The following is a 20,742-nucleotide window of genomic DNA, read 5'->3' on the forward strand; positions in this document are numbered from 1 at the left end:
GTTTATCTTGGTCTCTTCAGATCACACGACATGGTTCCAGTGATCCATATTCTTGGTCTGTTCATCTCTCTTGAGACCAAGACAAACAAATTTGCTTTAGATGGTGTCAAGCATGTGTGGTGGTAAACAAGTGAGTTTTACAAAAAAAGTGTATCTTCTCAATAGCCAAGCATGGTAGTGGGACTGACGTGGTTTGGGGATGCATGAATGCTGTCAACATTGGCAATCTGAAATACACTTAAAAGAAACATGCATGTCAACATGCACTGTGACTACTGAAGCAGATCATCATATTCTCCATAGGATTGCATTCAAATCTCACACCAATCTATTTAAGCCAGGTGCACACTCAAAATGTAAAAATTCAATGCAAAGAAAGGTTGAAACGCACACTGATGACCTCCTTTTTATTCCCTTTTCATTTCGAGACGATTCGAGCCAACACAGCCCCTTCTCTACCGGATTTTAATCTGTGGTGTATTCACTTTTGTGAGTACATTTTCAAACATTAGTGGCTGTATTTTGTTTTTTTTCCGAGTGAACAAGAAATTTAAGCGGTTAAATATGCTGTTAAAAGGACACTAATCGTTGTGTCAAAGTGAAATTTCTGTAATGCTTTCCTATGAAAAGATGTACTCACAAATCTGCAAAAACTGTGAGGGTGCACTCACTTTCGTGATATACTATAGCTTAGAGCAGTGGTTCCCAACCTTTTTCTTCAGGGACCCATGTTTTTACCATTGTAAGCTTTGGTGACCCAACCACGCAAGGGCCCACATTAGAGGGAGTCACATTATACCCTCTGTTTCCTGCGAAAACTCATTTTAGTTATAATTTTATTCCTCAATTCGTCTTTGGTCAAATATAGAATAAATGTTTAATGTAGCACTTACATGTTGCTTCTATGCATATATTAGTTAAATAAATGCTTTGTCATTTATTCAACATGGGCTACAGTATATATGGTATTTAAAATTAAACCCCTTAAAATCAAGAAGGCTTCGCGACCCCCTGTGGATCTTTGGCGACCCATAGGTTGGGTCCCGACCCATAGGTTGGGAACCACTGGCCTAGAGAACACTGCACCCTGCGAGGTGTAGTCAGCTCCGTGTTCATGTGGCCCTCCGATAGAGGCGATGGAAAAACGTGGCCCTCCGATAGAGGCGATGGAAAAACGTGGCCCTCCTCATCATGAAAGTTGCCCAACCTTGGCCTACACAGTGCATAGGCTTTAAAAAAAGTTTCCTGATGTTTTTTAGAGGTTTCATTTAGCGCCACCTGTTTAGCTTAACAGGGGTGCATTTCTTGAAACCATATTTGCAAACTACTTTAACTACTTTGTTTGCAATGTAATTTCCCATTGGCAACTAGTTGCTCACTAGCTACTATGCTTTTGAGAAATGCAACCCAGGTCACTTTAGCCCGACTTTGGAGGTGCAGGCCTAGTATTTTTTATTGACGAAGACAAGTAATTTCCTTTCTTGCTAGTCTTCGAAAAGAATGTGCAAACGCCTACATAAACTTGTTTCGCCTGTTTATTTAGGGCCTCACAGAAACTGGAGGAGAGAGACTAGAACTGACAAAAACTTAACTAACCATAACCATACACTTTTACTTGAGAAAAGAATTTATTTTGATGCCTTACTTACCAATATTAAATAAGAACACTAGAAGGATAAAGAAGTTGAGAAATTTATTTAGCAAAATTTCATATTACAGCAGTGTGCATTTCCATAAAAATATGACTGACAGAAAGGCATTGTTAAAGACTTCTTGATTATAGCAGTCAGGCAAGAAATTTGGCCATAAACCAGTGCTGGAGATCCAGTGGAACAGGACGGTACAGCACAATAGGCCTATAAGGCAACAATGCATTCCTTTCACATGACGGTTCATTCTTTGGCAATAGATGCATACGCAATTTTCTTTTTCCTATTATTATCATTATAAACAAACATCAAACTTTTCACTGTCCCAAAGTCACCGTTCAGTATTATTGCCCTTCAGATACAGTAATGGCTTAAGGGTCACTCCACTTTCCTCTACCTGAGCGTGCAGTTTTAAGGCATTTTTGGTTCTCAAAAGACAAACATCATGAAATTCAGTGCAACATACAATACATAATCCAGCACCATTGTAAATGTTAAAAACCTACAAAGAATAAAGGGGAGTAGAAAACAAGACAACTAGTTGTAGACTGTGCTCGAACTGCAAAGAGTAAACTTTTGGTTGGTCTTAATAAATAAGGCACTTACTGAGAAGGCTTTGGTCATGCCGACTTCACTTATAAAGCACTAGCCACGAATACTTAAGGCAAGGTGTGCGGCACATTTTACACGTATAAACATTATAAATAATATAAAATAAAGTGTAAAAAATGTATTTGGTGGCATTATCATCTGCTTACAACAGCAGTGTAAATATGGTTTCCGTTGTTCTGAAAACACTCTGCACTACTGACATATCCTGCACAAAAACCTTTTTAAGACCTGTAGCAGACTCCTCCACATTGGTTGGTCGTTTCTTTTTTTATACCAGTTCCAAACAATACAGTACAGCGGGAAAACAAAAAAAAATAGCCCTTAGAAAAAGAAAACCATACGAGTACAATTATGTCAACAAAATGATATGTAAAAAAAGAAACTACAGACAGACAGACATACACACATGCACACACAAAATGATGTGCCAAAATATTCGCTTGGATGGTCATATCCATGGCTGGCTGGTGTTCAATATAAAGCGGTCAGTGTGGGCTTGTTCAGCCACGGTGGGGCTTGCAGGTCTGGGGAAATCTGAGGTGAGGTCGAGACAGCTTATCTCAGCTTTCTCCTCCTGAGGTAGCCTCCACGCTGGGCCTTGTTCATCCGGGCACCCAGGTAGAGCACCAGGTCAATAGGAGCAAACACAGCAGAGAACCAGCCCTGGAATGAGGATTAACAAAAGAAGGACAACACAAAAATGGTTAAAAAAGGTTTTAGTCAGGTTGGTCAGGTTTTAACGTAAACAACAGTTGAAGTTAATGGAATTGCGTTGGGGCATCATAGCACAATTGCTAAAACGCAAAAGGTAGTTCAAAAACTGAGCAAGGTGTGAATAGACACCTTCACATGCTCTTGCAATGAGGACACTTAAAGGAGCACTACGCAACATTTCCAGGGTTAAGAAATGACAGCAAGATGGTAGAAGCCTTCATGATTGGCATTACAGGATGCATGGACATCGTCTCTGATGTTCAATGACAAATCTCAGTCACTGAACGTTTTTGGTTGTGAACACTGCGGTAATTCAGCCATGTAGAGGGAGCCACACAAAAAAACCATGCATAGTGTTGCTTTAACTGACTGACTAATGTTGCTTTAACTGATTTTTCTTTTCCGTGCCAAAGTACGCACCATGACAGCGTGTGGGAAGTATCCGTTGGTTTGGTCCTGCAGGCCCACAGTGTTGACCTCAGCAGCCACATAGCGGTCTGGCATGGGCTTGTCGATGGTGGGGTTCCTGATCTTGGTCATCTTGGTGGCCACAAAGAAAGGCAGGACACTCTGACGGGAAGCAAGTAGAGCCAAGACAAAAAGTATTAAAACTCAATCAGAAAAACAAAAACCCAAAAGAGACACCAGAGACACCAAGGTGCTTCAGTAGCTAACCAAGTTAAGCGAATCTGAAGGTAGAGGTAAATCTGATAATAGAAGAGCCTGCTGTCTTACCACATGATGCATGGAGAGCATATATTAGCAGATTACCACCTTCTGTAGAATAATTTAGCCAGGCTCATCACTCAACCACCTTCGTGGAATACCCCCCAGGGCCCCCCTTTAATGTCCGATTGTTAACTTATAACATTAACACTTTATGTCTCAGTTCAGTACCCAAACGTTTTAAGTGGATGTGCCCGTTTTTGTTGTTTGTTCAAAAGTATTACTACACCCATTAATTATTACTACACAAAAACACCACATGGTGATTATACGCGCAACACGTAAAAATGAGATTTAAAAATACAGCTCAGCTTATTAAAAGCTTGATATTTACCTGGACAATAATTCCCTTGGCCTTGTACTCAGTATGCACCCCACGAGAGAAGAAGTCCACAAAAGCCTACAAGATACAACATCAGAATACAGTGCAGTTAACCAACCAGTTCAATCACAATAATGTCATGAAAATTGATTTGATCACACAGAGAAACCAGAGTGACGAGACAAGGGGCATGTGTGTGTGTGTGTGTGAACTTGCCTTTGTGGCCGAGTACACCGTCAGGAGTGGGACAGGGTACATGCCACTGGCTGACGAAATGTTCATGATGACGCCCTTAGACCTAATGAAACCAAAAACACAACACTCCTCATAAGTCATCATCATTGCGCGTTACATACACAGTCTGTAAACCATCCAAAATATCCCTGGCCCACAAAAATGTCAGCCCTGGCAACAACAGCATAGAAAAGTGCTTTTGTGTGTGTATATATATATGAGTGTGGTGTGTGTGCTCAGACAGACACCATAGTCCGATCGCGATTGCCTGGTGTGTTGCCATGGCAATAAAGCTTTCTCATGCAGTGGCCCTGCAGCTGTGCTGACGTACGTGCTTGGGAGGGAGGGAGAGATGGGGGCCGTTCCCATTACCAGCAAATTTCATAGCCCTCCTCCCCTCATTGGCCAGAGGTACCAGACGTGGGACTGGCCAGCCAATGGGAAGACTCGTATTTGAGCTCCCCCACATTTGAGCAAAATGATGGAGTGGAGGGGAGAGGGTGGGTTGCTTTTTCAATTCACACAATGAGAGAAAAGGAAGGTGTGCGAGTGAGTGTTTGTTACTTGCACCATCCAGACTGGAGCTTGGTGTCGCACCTACCAAACAAGCACATTCACACACTCACAGACCAGTGATTGCAACTCTATGTTGGAGGGTCATGACTGGTCTGGTGCCATGACGTAGTGCGTGGAGTGCCCACTAAACAGAGCCAACCCATGAAGCCCACTTATCACCATAACTACAGAGTACCTACAAAAATGCACTCAGAGAGTCTTTCTGCCTTGTTTTTGTGGAGTTAGAAACTGGAATGTCAAAATTCGCCCCATCTCGCAATGGTGAAGAATCTTTAAAAAAAAATCCTGGATCCGCATGGTGATCCGAATGACCACCAAAATTTAAAATTACTTGTTTCTTTCGTCATTTCCAACAACTCCACAAAATTTCATCCAAATCTGTCCACGACCTTTAGAGTTAATCTGCTGACAGACAGACAGACAGACAGACAGACAGACAGACAGACAGACACGACCAAAAACATAACCTCCTTGGTGGAGGTAATGAATCAGTATCCTCAGAAGTCATTAGAAGTCATTTAGACTTTAAAAAAATCTGACCAACTACAGCCATGTGACCCATTCAAGGATGAACAGGGTCAACTCATGAGGCACTAATCAGAAAGGACTCCCAACTACTGATAGATTGGCCTCACTGCATAAGCACTGCATTTACATTAAAATCTGACAATGGCCACCCATGTAGGGACATGTGTAAATATAGGGAATGTACGGCATGTGAAATGGAATGGGTTTCATCCTGCTAAATCACAAGACAGACATGAAAGTATGCAGGATGGCACAGATTGGATCCTCAACACAGGTGCAACCTGCAACATGTGACAATACTCCACTATAGAATCCATGCATACTCAATTGCTGACTGTAGAATGAATGAGTGTGTATCCCTTGTTATTAGTGTAGTTAAGGTTTCATTTAGGGCATTTTGGCAGTTTAGTCTAAAAAAAGTCTATAAAAAAGAAGTTAAAAAGGACTAGATAAGTTATAGCAGACAGTCTTCACTCTCAGCAGTCAGACTGATTGCATACCTGTCAACCATTCTGGGCAGGACCAGGCGGGTCATCTGACACACTGAAGTGATGTTGACATTGATCATGGTATAGATGAACTGTAGAGAAACAGAGGAGAGCATTCATCATCACAGTTTGTTTCCAACCAAACTCCCGTTCCCAATTGCTAATAAAACATTTAAAAGCAGCACATTAACAACAATAAACAGATAGACACTGATGCAGAACTTACGTTGTCCAAGTCTGGGATGTTCAGGTAAAACTCAGGGTAGGAATAGGAGATTCCGACATTGTTAACTGTGAAGAGAAAAACCCCCAGAAAAGTTAGGTCTCAAAACTGCCAACTGTTGTTCAGCTACTACAGAAAAACATCCCTCTTCCTAAAAGCAGGGGGACCACTACAGTACACTACTAGGAGTAAGGGCTGCCTCAAAACGTGTACTTTAATCCACATACAATAGTCATACAAAATCCATTGTAAGTGAGTGAGTGTGTATGTCAAGTAGGCGTTTGGTTTTATTGAGCATTCTCCTTACATACCATTTTTCTGCTGGCCATTCTTAGCTGAATACTAAACTCAAAAAGGTTGATTGCAAAATTCTCAGGGCAAAATTCCTAGAACTCCTACACTTCAAATGTCTTACGTGAAAACAAGTTGGGTTGCTTTTGAATGGTATGAGCTGACAAAATACCATAAAGGCACAAAGCAGGTATGTTTCAGAGACTGGGGGTTGGGGGTAAAAAGAAGAGCGTATGTGTGTTTGCTGGTTCATCAGATAAGGAACATGCACACACCAACGCCGAACACACAAGGTGTGAGCACATAACAAAAGAGTGTGTGTGTGCTGTGACATCAGCAAGAGCAATACGAGCCAAAAGCACTTGGAGTCATAAACTCACTCAAATCATTGACATACCACGTCATTTTATATCAGAAAGCTGATTTCTGTCTGTACAGTCAAAAATTAAACATTAAAATGAAGAACCATCACAAACTTAACTCACCCAGAACTCCGATCTCCAGCCCCTGCAGTCCCTCCTCGATCTTGGGGTAGATGTCAGTGCCGCTGAAGTCCGCAGCAATGGACTTGGTTTCCACATTGAACTGCTCCTCTGTTTAGAGATAGAGAGGGGACATTCATTACATTACATTACATTAGGCAGACGCTTTAGCTGTTGCCTTTATAACCAAAGCGACTTTCAAAAGAGGACATATTCAAGCCAACATTCACAGTTTTTCACGAAGGCTAGAGGGGTAGACCTTGAGTATCATCATTTTCATGCAGGAATCTTGTTTGAATTGCATTTCTTGAGGTACTTCTATGAAGCTTTTTTTTCTCCACGAAGCAGAGTAAAAGTGGTGTGTAAAAAAAATTGTAATGTTCCCACACAATCCTCATGGGGCACTTGATGGAGCAATCCAAAACAAATCGCATTATGAATGGAAGCTTGAACAGACATTTCACACAAGGTTACTTTACTGCATTGTGTGAATGAGACGATCATTCTGAATGCCCATCCACAAACTGTATACACAATCACTACGATCATTTAATACAAATTGGTGTGCTATGGAGCCTGTATGCCTGTCAATCATAGATAGAGGGAGTGAGTTAACCTGATGCTGCGTATACACTGCATTGACCTAGGCACCTAGAAAGACTGATGCTGCATTCAGGCTCTTGAGATTTGAGTTCTTAAAAAAAAATATATATATATAAAAATGTGGGTACACTAGAGCTGAATGACCACATCCTAATGCAAGATGACTTTAAATGGCATTGTAAAATGCATTATTTTATGTTTTTCTGTGCTTCGGAGGCTGAGATATTTGAGTTTTTATAGGCTGAGGGTACCTTTTCCCAAAAATGGCTCAGGCATTCAGTAGGCGCTTTTTGAGGTTGCCTTAGGCTGAAATGGGTTAAAGTGAGTTTCACTCCAGTTCAACAACCACGTGAGAGCACCTGAGAACAGTGTGCACTGCAAGAAACAGGCAGGTGATGTTGACAGACACCAGTGATGTGGCCTTCAGGCAAAATGAGTTTATGGTCCTTGCAGCAAGACACGCCCCGAAAACATGACCTCAGCCTGGAACAATGACCAAGTCCTTGCCACACACACAACTAACCATTCTTTGAGGGCCACGGACTGACTGCAGCTACAGAAGATGTAAAGAATGCTAAACTAATTTCACATCAAACCCATTCCAAAAGTCATGCTGACAGTTAAGACATCGTTTTAGCACTTTTAGGACATGGAATGACAGGCTAGAACACTTCCCCTCAGCATCAATTGGGCTGATAAGCATCTGCCAGTAATAACATCAACCAGCAGAGGGGGCTGTAGACCGCGGGATGCAGGCCTCTTGATGCCACCTTCCCCACGCTGCCTTGACGCACCTGCTGCAATTACAATTTACTGTTCAAAGACTCTTTTCTGTTGGAACACGGCAGGCGCAGGGGCTGGCTTATGGAAGGAAAATTTCTCCGATGCATTTCAGCGAGCACAGATTATAAAAAAGGGTGGTAGCAAAAAACCTACATTTCCACAAAAATAGATGACATTAGTAGCAAGCAAGTTTCTCTCACCTTCATATTTGTAAAGAAAATGGCTGGTGATGATGAGAAGCGCGACCTACTGTTTTGGCCAAATAAGAGGGTCGGTGAACAAGGTATCAAATCGAGGCAGTTGAGCTGTGCGTCACAGTATAATGGCTACCCCCTCTGACTAGTTGAATGCGGTGCAGCTGGTGGTGGAGATGAAGGGAATTGGCACATCAGGGAAAGCGCTATGCCTTGACTGGTCACGCACCACTCCTGGCATCTATGCCCTACCCTGCCCTGCCCTCCTCTACCACCACCACAACCACCACCACCCCACTCCCTGGGCACCAAGCCTCACAGTCCTGACCGTGATCAAGGAGTGCCAGCTTTTGGCACAGAGCACTGGCTCGTGAGGACCAAGGAACCCCAGCCCACCCCCACACTCCAGCACTGCCCAAATGCCCCCCGTCCCACTCCCAGGCCACCAAGCCATGCGCCAGCTTTGGTACAGAGAGCACTGGCTCATGAGGACCCAGGCACACAGTGCTCCTCCCCAACTCACGCTCCACCAGCCCACCCCAACACGACTATGGCACAGTGGCACTCTCGGTAATTGTACATTGCCATCCGCCATTGTCCAGCCATGCGATGCAGTCCCACTCATTGTGCGATTACACTTCTCCGAGAGTGTGGGTATGGGTGTGTGGACTACAACATCACAAGGCACACATATACACACACTCGCATCGCAAAAGATTCAAAGTGGCCTTTCTGTAACAAAAACGGGAGTGGGCATTTAAAAGCTTGCTCACAAACAACTTGAGGTGAAGCTGATTGTGGAATGCTTCTTCTGTTAGCAGGGGGTAACTGGCTAAGGGGACGGGGGTACATTAGTGCATATAAAAAAATGGATAAAAAATTAAGGAAATAATGCCCACAATAAGCCATAGATGATGCTTTCACAATGGCTTGTTTATGAGAGAGACGGAGACGGGGAGAGCGGGGGAGGCCAAGCCTGAATGTTGGCCTTGCTGTGCGATAGGACCGGGTTGCACATGTAAACATGCACTCAGATGCAATTCCTATGCTACCAACCCCACCCCACCCCACCCCACCCCACCCCACATGCAGCCCAGGCCCACACTTCTTTTCCATGACGACAGACGTCACTTGAAAGAGTTCCAGGCTTTTAAGGTGGGGGTGTGGGTCGGGTCGGGGCAATGGAGTGGCTGTGGTTGGGAAATTGGGTGGGGTGGATGAAAAGAAAAAAAAAAAAAAAAAAAGCTAAAATCAGCCACTTAGCATCACTAAGACACACGCACACAGCAGCATGAAAGAGTAAAGACATATTAAGCGTTTGCACGTCATGTGTGTGTGTATGCATCACTACCACGTCCTGCATGGCAAATGTCTAGTATCTCACCACTCCAAGCAATGAGAGAATGTAGTTTTAAAGAAATGCTCAGATTGTCCACATTTCAAGTGCTGGTATCATGAAAGCTTTTTTTTTTTAAGTTTTTAAATGCAGATATTTTTCATCCGTTTACATATAAACACAACATGTGGATAAAAATTGAAAACTCCATTGTGACAGATGAGGATTAGTGTTGCAGCATTTAATACCAATGCTTTGAAATGTGCATTCTAAAACTCTAAACTCTAAAACCAATGAGTTTTCAAAAATCTCCATATAATCAGCTTCTAAGATTATCTGGATGAATGGACTTGCTTACAACTGAACTGTTTGGGAAGATTCTCTGTTTACATCCCAAACTCTTTTGACCAGGTCGAACATTTACAGGCAAGATATCAAAAGGGCTTACCGAGGGACTTGGCCACATCATCCAGCTTGTCCTGGGATCGACTGATGAGCACGATCGCAAAACCTCTGCGGGCAAGCTGTGGAGAAACATTTTTTAATTTAAAACTTTTTTTTAACTGAAATTCTTTGTGCTCATGGGCTGCATATGTAAATGAATGTGAGACAAACAGTGGCTCAAAGCATTGGCTTAAAAAGGATGAATGAATTGATGGGAAAAAAGAATGAATGAAACGATGGAGGTCACTTGGTACACTCTGTGCCGCACTAGTGGCAAATAATCTCATGGCATTGTGGAATAGCTCAGAGGGAGAGAATGAGATGATCGCACAGCACAGCCTAATACATGTGCAGCACATGCATGATGTTTAAGTACGTGTGTGTGTGTGTGTGTGTGTTGTTTAATGGAGAGAGAGGAGTACTCCCGGCCCGCCCTCTGAGTAAAGGCTCCCCCACTCTCTCTCTCTCCATCTTTCTATTGCTCACGGATGACTCACTGGGCTTCTGTAGAGAGATGAAAAGAAAAGCGAGGGACGAGGGAAAGAGACTCACCTCCTCAGCATAGCATTTCCCAATGCCGTCCGTAGCACCAGTCACCACTGCAAAAACACACACACAGAGAAACAGCAGAGGTCAATCAAGGTGCTTGCTGAGTAGAAGCTATACACACATACTGTAGTTCTATAGCATGATTATAAAACTGAAATTGAGCAGTTCTACACACAATGTTTTACGATGTCCATGTGGAAATTATACGTTTCTTTTTTTACGATGTATAGAACTAATAAAAAGTCTAGTTTCTTTGTTTTCTAGGTTGTCAAGCCACATTTTTGTTGTATGATCTATAGAGACTAAGAATTTGAACAGTTCTAAATAGACATTGTAAAACAGAATTTGAGCAGTTCTATATATACTGTACACATGATATCGAAATTCTCAAGGAGCTTTCGATTCTATGTTTGGCTACGATTTTGTTAACAGTGAAGTCAAAAACTTTGCATTACACACACAATGAAAGCAAAAGGCCAATGTTTCAAGAAGCGCAGCAGAGTGGCAAGTGGAATACCTGTAAATTACAGGTAGTAAATATCTGAAACTAACACAAGTCAAACTGACTGTCTTGCCTGAAAACCATTTGCATAGAAGTCGCCGCAGTAGAAACGATCCCCAGTGCAAAAAGCACAACGTGTTCTTTTGACTAAACTACTCAAGATAAGGAACAGTACACTCAACCTAAACACAGAACGTAGCACTTTTTATGACTAGCAAACTTCATAACAGCATATGTAGCTTTCAATGTGCAGGAGACTATATTTTTTGTGACTTCACATTATTGCGCTACAGTAATTTTGTTGCGACTACTGCTTCGTAGCACACCATGTTGCGAGCCCAGGGTTTTCAACCAACGAAGCTCTTCATCTAAAAATGACTTTATGTGAACCACAGACATATGTTGCTTGTAGGTTTCATGACAAATAATTCATCACAGCAAAATAAAGAAAAATCTAAAAATTGCATTTAGCCCCAACAACATTTCGAAATGAAACAAAAAAGGACTTTCTATTTGCACCTTTTAATACATCCTCAGCCATACACCACCCTTTTCATTCATTATAGTTGGACATGCACGCTTCAGTAAGCCATGGGCAACAGTCATTCAGGAATAGTGTGCAGCCAGCGGCAGCAGGAGAGAGAGAGAGAGACAGAGAGAGAGAGAGAGAGAGAGAGAGAGAGAGAGAGAGAGAGAGAGAGAGAGAGAGAGAGAGAGAGAGAGAGACAGAGAGAGAGAGAGAGAGCTGAGGAGGGATCCTGGGGGCTTCTATAAATAGCAACACGAGAGTAGAGCGAGATGTGGCTGAGCAAAAAGAGAAAAAAAGGGATGTGGGAAGGATGGAGGATGAGGAGAGAAGATGGGGAAGAACAGAGCGTCTGTAGCTGGCTATTTTTACCCTCTTTCTGAGAACAAGAGAGCCACTGCTTTGTGGAGACAATGATGAGCATTTCTGATCTCTCCAGACGACTGCCATGCATTCTAGTCCCCTCTCTGCATTTCCACTACCCCACCTACCCCCCAGAAAGGACTCGGCCCATTTCAATAATACCCATCTCTGCAGCCTGCCACCAACTAACCAACAGGCTGGTGGAAAATTGCCAACACCACTCTCTAAGTACACCACCACACCACTTGGAAATGACATCCTTACAGAGGCACTGACCTTAGTTGGCTTTACATGGGGGGGGCGACCCATCACCTCACAGAAATAAAACCATGTCCAAATCATTGTCATTTGATAGCCAAAGTTACGATTGGAGCTGAAAACAAAATAACCTACAAGAGCAACATCGAATGGAACAAATGCGACATTTTGAAAATCAGCTAAGATCATATGCAAGACAAATCTAGCCTGCATCTAGCCTGCCTATTTTGGACACCAGATGGAAATTAGCCCTTGGGCTACAATCTGGCATATTTACATATATGTACATGTATGTATATGTTCATTAATGTGCAATGTCCTGAAGAAATAAAGTAAAGTAAAGTAAAGTAAAGTAAAGTAAATGAACCAGCGTTCCACACCAAGTCCCTGGGGCAATACTTTAGTTTCTGCCTGGCCCAAAACACCTAGTTACAGAACTCTTGCGTCATCTGCAGGCTCACTGACAAACACATGCCTTTTCAACCTCGAGGGACATGAACCTCTCCATACTTGGGCATGGCATGAGCAAGTTTCTCACTCGAGGAACCACTTGTTTTAAGAAAACAACCCCCCACAGAAGGGCCTGTAGCCCTTGGGTGTCGCCCAAGAACAACAGGCATTCCAAAAGCAAATGAACCCATACCGCAGTGACAGCCCGGTGACAAAGGCATGTACGATGTTATTAGTGAACAGGTCTGCATATAGGCACGTACGCACAAAAGGTGTACGCACCAGACAGTATGCATGTGTGCACGTAGCAAGACATCTTGACATGCTCTTTTGGGTGTGAAGAGATCTCGTTTCAGTCAGGTTTGTGAGCTTGACAGCTTTGGGTGTAAGAAAATGGAAAAATTTAAGTAAAAAACAACAAGCCGTGTCGTTCATGCTCACCCCCCCTTCTGTGACTTGAGAGACCTGGGGAAAGGTAATTACAAAGTCACTAGGGCCAAGTTCATGAGAAAGAGGAACCAAAGAAGACAACCTCCACTTTGACAAGTGAAAACAGCAATGGCTTCTCATCGCCATTCCAGAAAGCGCTTGATGAAAGCTAGGCAACCCACCCACTCAATTTGCCCTCACGTGAATGGAGCATTATGTCTGCTTACACAGCTGATGACTGGATCACACCACAGACATGTGAGCGCTGGGAAAGCCATTGATGCCCACCAGAGGTGTGTACACACACACACACACACACACACACACACACACACACACACACACACACACACACACACACACACACACACACACACGTGTGTGAATGAACATGTGTAGCAGAGGTGCTTCATGTGTGCAGCACATGTGATAGGATTTGGTGTGCGTGAGCATGTTTTGTGAGTGGGTGGGTGGGTGGTTTGTTTGTTTGTTTGGTTGGTGGACGGGTATTAGGAGTGATCATATCGCCAAGCATTTCCAATCTTCCTGCAGTGATTCACAGAAAAATAACCTTCAGGATGATTGGGAAGACTTCTCTTCCGAGACGGTTTTCCTTTGTAAAAACTGACCTTGCAATACCACATTGCACTTCTTCCCCAATATTGTATGCCGCAAATGTTCTCGTTTTGGAAGCCGCTTTGGAGAAAAGAAGTCAGCGTAATGTAATGAAATACAATGCAACAAGGGTATCTTGACTTAAAGTCCCTCTTGCAAACAACAGGAAAAGAAAAGTAGTGAGAAGAAACTACACTAGTGAGTAGAAAGAACATCCTGTTCAGAAAAATACCTACACCCACCCTCCCTCCCCATCACCATTGCAGATGCGCGCATCCCACGTCCTGCATTGAATAAAAAAAAATCCTGAGGCTAAAAAAAGCGTCAGCGTAGTTAAAAATAGCAAGCCTCCTCGTCTAGGGCCACTTCAGTACCTGAATACTAACAAGGCGTACCCCCCCCCCCCACACCCCTCAAGTTCAGTGCCTCTGCCACCACTACCACATCCCTCCCAACAGTAAACCTAGAAATAGACTTGAACACATGTGTAACAGAATTAAAACACACATGAACACACCTGTTTAATGGTTGCATTAGAATATCATTCAGTGAATACTCATGCATGATTTCAATGTTTTTTTTTTTTTAAACACTTAACACTTTAACTGTTCTTCAACATCAAGCCTATAGATTACATTTAAGAATCAGTGTGGGCTAGAGCAGTGACCTGAGCACCCCTTCCTGCAAATAGGAGATGGATGTGGCGAGAGGAGAGGAGAGAAGCAGAGACTGCAGTCCTTGTGTGCTCCCCCTGAATGTAGCGTTATGCAATCTGTCGCATCCCTTTCTCCCTGCCCTCTTACTCCCACTCCCTCTCTACCATATCCATCTTTCTCTCCCTCTCTCTGCCTTCTCAATATTTCTCTCCCTCCCTCTCCCTCCTCTTCTCTTGTGAATGAACCGTTGCCTCCCTCCCTGCGCTAAGGCTGCAGAACAGTGCGCAGACACCCACCCACTCTCCCACCCACTCCCAAAAGCCAAGCAGCCTGAAATAGCTCAGCATAGAGGGTCACGTGGCGAAAAGCAAAAAAGTACACACCAGATCCACAAGACCAAAAATAGCTTCCTATATCGGGATAAAATCCGAAGGGTACACACATGTACACAAATACATCCGCCTACACAAACAAGACTGATTAAAAAAGTAGAGCCGTGTTTGAGGGGAAAAGTTGTTGGGAAAGAGCATCCCATGACATCACTCTCCCGATTCACACATACTGTTCTGAATTAATCCCTTCATACTACCACCACAACAGTTCCAGGGGCTGGACATCACTCCTGTTTTTTAAGACACCATTTCAATAGTACAAGTATAATCTAAGACATGCATGCTAAAAAAAAGATCAATTGGAAGCTGCTATAATAACGCGTGAGAGCATCTAATCTGCTACAATAAGCAATGCATTTTGTTTTTTAATCCCTTTCCAGAATATGCAAATATATTTATTTCAATATATTTCACATTTGAAAATACACATTAAATCCTTTTCAATGAACGGGCCAAAAATAGATGGCTCTTTAAAAAAAAAAAAAGGTGCAAGTGAGACAGGAGTAGAGCGCTAAAGCTCTGGCTTATTGTTGCAAAGTGCAAACACAAACACTTCCACTGGGAAGCAGCAGATGGGAGATTTCCTTTTTCTAAAGAAATAAATAATACAGCGAGTCGTGACTGAGAAGGGGAAGGGAGGGGGCGCACAGCACACACGCTCACCAAACGCAGGGAGGGAGGGCAGGAGGGAGGAAGCAGGAATGTACTAAGCGGAGAAAGAAAGGAGGGAGACCAGAGGAGCAGGCAGGCAGAAGAGAGAGAGACAGAGAGACAGAGAGACAGAGAGGCAGAGAGGAAGAGAGGGAGAAACACAGAGAGACAGAGAGACAGAGAGACAGAGAGACAGAGAGACAGAGAGACAGAGAGACAGAGAGAGACTGGGGAGGGGCATTTGTGTGGTTACGTCTGCAACTGTGGAGATGCTGTGGAGGAGCACGTGTCGCAGAGTGTGTTCAATCACATGAGTGCCAGCATTGCCCACCTACTCCCTCCAATAAGAGGCTTCATGGCCTCCCACGCACACAAAACATACGCAGCCCCTATATAACAGGGTGGGGAGGGGGGAGACCAACACATTCGTTCACCATTCATACCAAACAGGCATGCCACATTCATAAGTGTGGAAACCACACAGACATACCACATTCATAAGCACTGAAGCTACAGTAAAAAATAGAGGGCCCCATGCCTATATGACAATACAATGAAACAAAACCTATAAATTATTTCAACATGACCAGCAGGTGATCCTACTGGATTACTTCATGTTCTTGAATGTTCACTGAGAAACTGCTTCTATTTAACATGGTCATTCACATTATATCTTCACCAGCATCCTACAGTATGTTGGCAAAAATGATATCCAATTGTTTGCAAAAATGGATCCAAGGAAAATGCAATGCATACAGTGGCATCAATGGCGCAATGAAGAAGTAACGGCAACAAATTTGCCCGAATTAATTAAATGGGTGATATACTATGCAACTGAACAAGATGTGATAACATCGGTCAAAGGAGGCCTTGGTGTCAGACACACGGTGTGCATCTTAATATGCGACCTTGCCTCCTCCACTTGCCTCCTCCACTCGCTTCTCGTCATGATGACATCACTGACAACAGCATTATATTTCAATATCTTGCAAAAGCTCAATTGTAGAGTCCTTTTCTCGTTTGCAATTAGGATGGTGAATGAAAAACAGTCCCTCAAAAGTTGTTGTGGCTAGGCTGACAGCTGGGAAATTTTATCGTTTTCTCCACAGAGGAGGGGCCAGGAGGCGGGGCGAGGAGACAAGCGCAAGTGGAGGAGGCAAGGTCCCATATTAAGATGCACACACAGGCTACAGCTACAGGCTACAGCTACAGGAAGAGATTATGAATGATTATGGTATAGGGCATTGAGTTCATGGCCCTTGGCCTCACAGTATCTCAGTGATTTACAAAAAGGAAAAGAACATTGAAGTCTGAACCAAGAATTTAATTTGAAATACACTCTAAAGACAACATGTTCAAAATACTCATTCTTGAGCTTCATAGCCAGCGTTAAAAACAAACAAGCAGCTTGTCAACCTTCCCAGCCTCTACCTGAGACCTGCGCATGCCTCATCATGGATGGCATGGCACAGCCTCTCTCTGGTCTGAAGTCGCTTTAAATGCAATACTCGCAATAGGCGCAAGGGGTCTCTATCGTGCATTTCACATTTTTTTTTAAATCAGATTTTGCGTTTGAATTAAAAACACACCTATTCACTTAGCCTTCCGTATTCGTGAATATCTGGAGACAACAGGGCTCAGGTGGAAATCAAGGGAGCAATTAGACCTTCCGTGGTCGACGTGTCTGGCCTCTCGTTCAAGTGAAAATGGGCCTACTGATGGACAGCAAAGGACTTGTTTGTCTGGTTTCCCTTTGGGCTAGAATGCAATTAAAGCGCATTTCCTCCTGCTCCCAACCACGTGAATATACAGAAAAACTCTACCGATAAGCGGGTTATTCCACTGTTATATGGTCATGATATGATGCCAAATCAACAGTGTGTTAGTAATCGTGCCTTTGGTTCAGACACGTTGGAGTCAGTGGTACTCTTGCGTAACCATGCCGAAGTTGAATTTCAAGAAAGTCTGGACCAAAAAAAACTTGTTCTTCAACATGGAACAACGAATCACCCGAACATTTGGAAGGGCAGTCATTGGAAGTGAATGTGCCAAAGACAAGTCAGACAGGTCTTGTGGATGACACGGTTTCTAGGAGTGGCACAGCAACTCGCGCCCCTTCGCTCCATATCAAGCTTATTCAGATTTAGAAAATGTTCATTTCATAACAAAAATCAATCCATCGTTAAAAAGTCACCGCCATCGCTGTGACATGACAGTGCACCCAAAGTAATCTTCCGCCCATTGCGACATTGAATCATGTAGCCCATGTAGGCTACACAATTTGTTTCATGCGCATGTGCGGTGGCGATGAATGGGAATTAGGCTATCCTGGCTATAGTCATCTGCGTAAAAGCAGGTCAAATTTCAAAGAATATTTCTATCTGCCAAAATCTAGTCCTGTCACCTACACGCACTTCACCAATGCGACGCAACGCTCATCCTTCGCAAAGTGCACGTGGTAAAGATGAAGACTGCATACCGATGCAGGTGCGCGTTACAGACCACAACTGCGTCATCGCGAAATATTGAGTCTGACACAGAAAATTAGGGTCACAAAAGACGAAGTGTCACCATGAAAGCCCATTTTGGACAATACTAAACGGAGACAGCGTTCGCTACAGGAGATGAAACGAATTGGTTAGCACAGTAGGGCGCTAGGTGCTGTAGCCTACTGCCGATGGTGGAGAGACGCTGCGCCAGACTGAAGGGCTGAAAGAACTGGGTCACTGTAGGCCGGGACACGGCTCCGCAGCATTTTTTCATGACGCGGTTATAATTCTTAGCAAGCACCATCTAGACTACTGGAATAGCTCTAGAAAAAATATTTCTTTCCTCATTTGTACTAATATTTGTCTAGGCTATCTGTTAAATTAAGTGACATTTTAAAGGGTTGCCATCAAATCCTTAATTGATGGCGTCAATCTGTACAAACCAATTAACTTTGGTTTCGAGATCGTTAGAACTAGGTACGTTTAGAGATATGACGGTGAACACGTTTTCGGTCAATGATGCCTTCTGCCAATGCACATAACTGTATTAGTCATCATGATGGTGTCCACTCACCCCCGCCTCTATACCATGTGGTTATCACTGGCTGAGCGCTCACCTAGATATTACAGGTCATCAAATTTGCGCATAAATGTGTTCACTTATGGCGCAGTCATCCACTCATCAACCTCCCTACCCAGAACACCGCTTGCAATATAAGCAGTGCTTGCCTAACCCACAATCAAGTGCAATCCATAATATGAAGACTATAAGGATTAGAATACACTGGTTTCAGCCAATACGACAAGCAGTATTATTTCCAACCGATGCGCACAGAAAAGCGTTTGAACCAGCATTTTTTAAAACTGCGTATGTAAAAAAAAACTACTGAGATTATCCTACTTGAGACACCAGCACTGCAAATTAGGAGTGCTGGTTCAACCATCAGACAGTCGGGAGGGTTCGATGTAACAAACAACCACTGCTGCTCCAGCGTTTAAGGGACAAAGTTGAGATTTTAAACCAACCCAATGAATCATCAGCACCTTGAGAAAACACAAGTCAGTGTAGTGTGTCCCTTAAACAGCTGAAAGATGTTGACCTTTTGTTGGAGGTGAAAATGCATAGACCAACTCACCTGCCCATTTTCCCAATTTAGGAGTAAGTAAATCGCCGTTCCCAATCACCCATATCCGGATCCCAGTGATAAGTTTATAGAGTAGAAACAGCGATATGATCAGAGTCACAAGTGCACCGACCCAGTAGAACGGCGTTTCAGTACAATGAAGCAAGTCCTCCAGGTAGAACGACTCCATGAAAGCGGTGTCTTTTGAGCGTGAAGTGACCCAAAATACGGCAATATGCACTAATGTAGAGCAACAACGTGCGAGCCCCTTTATAAGCAGGTTGTAGCCTCACACTCCCAGAACTCCCCCAACACACTAGACTATCCAGATTTATGCGCACGCCCCCACCTACTCCTCGTCCAGCCCTCTTCTATTGTTAATTGGGTGCCAATGCTGTCCGCCAGAAAATCCTTCCCATTCGTTGGTGAACAGCTCTGCCAGTCAAAAAAAATCCATTCTCATTCATTCCGTTTTCTGTATGAAAGAGGGTGGCCCGGTTTCGATAGCGGGCGATACAGGATTGGTGAATCATTACGGCAGCCGCTGAGAGACTCTCTCATTGGCTGTGATCAGAACAGGTTTTTCTGTTTCAGTCAGGATTACGAAACCTCCCAAGCCCACGCTTGCCCAAGCCGCTCACGCCACTTTATGAATGGATGTCTGCTCCTATTGGCCGAGACTGCGCGTGTGAGCCCACCTTCAGAGATGCCTTTGGTGACTCGCTATTTGATAAACCAAATGCCAATACGGCTACAACAAATCATTATTCAGCAGCACGAATTCTTTATGTAATATAATATTTTCCTGTAATTTAACCTTCTAAATCCCAAACTGTGCATTATATTACATGTCATAGAATATGTAAATATTTGCATGCTATATGGTTCGAATAAATACTATATCTGAACACTGGGGTTAGACTAAGTGAAAGTATTTGGCGTGTCTGTTTCCCATAAACTACAACTCCCGGCTTCCAATGGCAGACACTCGCGAGAACATCTTTGTGTATCTCCCAAACACGGAAGAAGAGCCACGATTATGTAAACATCAAGGCAGGTGGCAAAGTCCCTCAGTGTCTCAGCATCTACTGATGTGGAAGATTACTCAGTCCTCCCTTAGTTATCCACCATATATTCGAGCCTCTTTATTTCTTTAAGATAAAGCAAACCTGACGTCTGAGATGCAGTCGTGACTAGCACCAGATAGGCTATTTTGGGGGGATGTGGTAGCGGATGCTAGATGCTTGTAGTGCTGTCAGTGGTGGTACTCTGTAGATTTTTATGGCATGCATGCTTACTGTCGCCATTCCCGCTCGTTTCACAGACATGATCTATAACTAAACGTAAATATCAGGCGAATGCGATGTGTTAATGTATATTGTGTCAAATTAAATTCACGTGCAAGGTTCACAGAGTATACAAAACATTTTATTTTGACAAAATGTTTATTCAGTTCCTTGTTTTTAAAGAGAATGTAGTTACAATGTCAGAGAACCATTCCCCTCCTCGTGCCCAAAATATGGGGCGTCGCGT

At 43.4% G+C, this 20,742-nt stretch overlaps 1 protein-coding gene across 1 annotated transcript; it reads right to left on the reverse strand.

Annotated features, from left to right (window-relative positions):
- Positions 1-1,676: 1,676 nt before the first annotated feature.
- hsd17b12a (hydroxysteroid (17-beta) dehydrogenase 12a) lies at positions 1,677-19,522 on the reverse strand. The gene is made up of 10 exons (XM_063197608.1): positions 19,222-19,522; positions 10,758-10,804; positions 10,210-10,285; positions 6,849-6,956; positions 6,076-6,140; positions 5,862-5,941; positions 4,240-4,321; positions 4,036-4,101; positions 3,396-3,545; positions 1,677-2,924 (listed from the first exon to the last, which is right to left on the reverse strand). The coding sequence occupies exons 1-10, from the start codon at positions 19,397-19,399 to the stop codon at positions 2,817-2,819; spliced, it is 960 nt and encodes a 319-aa protein (XP_063053678.1). The 5' UTR covers positions 19,400-19,522; the 3' UTR covers positions 1,677-2,816.
- Between the last annotated feature and the right edge of the window lie 1,220 nt (positions 19,523-20,742).

Source organism: Engraulis encrasicolus, chromosome 4, assembly GCF_034702125.1.
Source record: "Engraulis encrasicolus isolate BLACKSEA-1 chromosome 4, IST_EnEncr_1.0, whole genome shotgun sequence".
In the NCBI taxonomy this organism is placed as follows: domain Eukaryota; kingdom Metazoa; phylum Chordata; class Actinopteri; order Clupeiformes; family Engraulidae; genus Engraulis; species Engraulis encrasicolus.

Excerpts from the sequence above, each read along its gene's own strand:
- hsd17b12a (XM_063197608.1), bottom strand. The coding sequence starts at position 19,399 with ATGGAGTCGTTCTACCTGGAGGACTTGCTTCATTGTACTGAAACGCCG. Across the intron at positions 6,141-6,848 it reads GCTGGAGATCGGAGTTCTGG|TTAACAATGTCGGAATCTCC; the intron begins GTGAGTTAAGTT and ends TTCTCTTCACAG. Across the intron at positions 2,925-3,395 it reads ACTTCCCACACGCTGTCATG|GGCTGGTTCTCTGCTGTGTT; the intron begins GTGCGTACTTTG and ends TCCTCATTCCAG.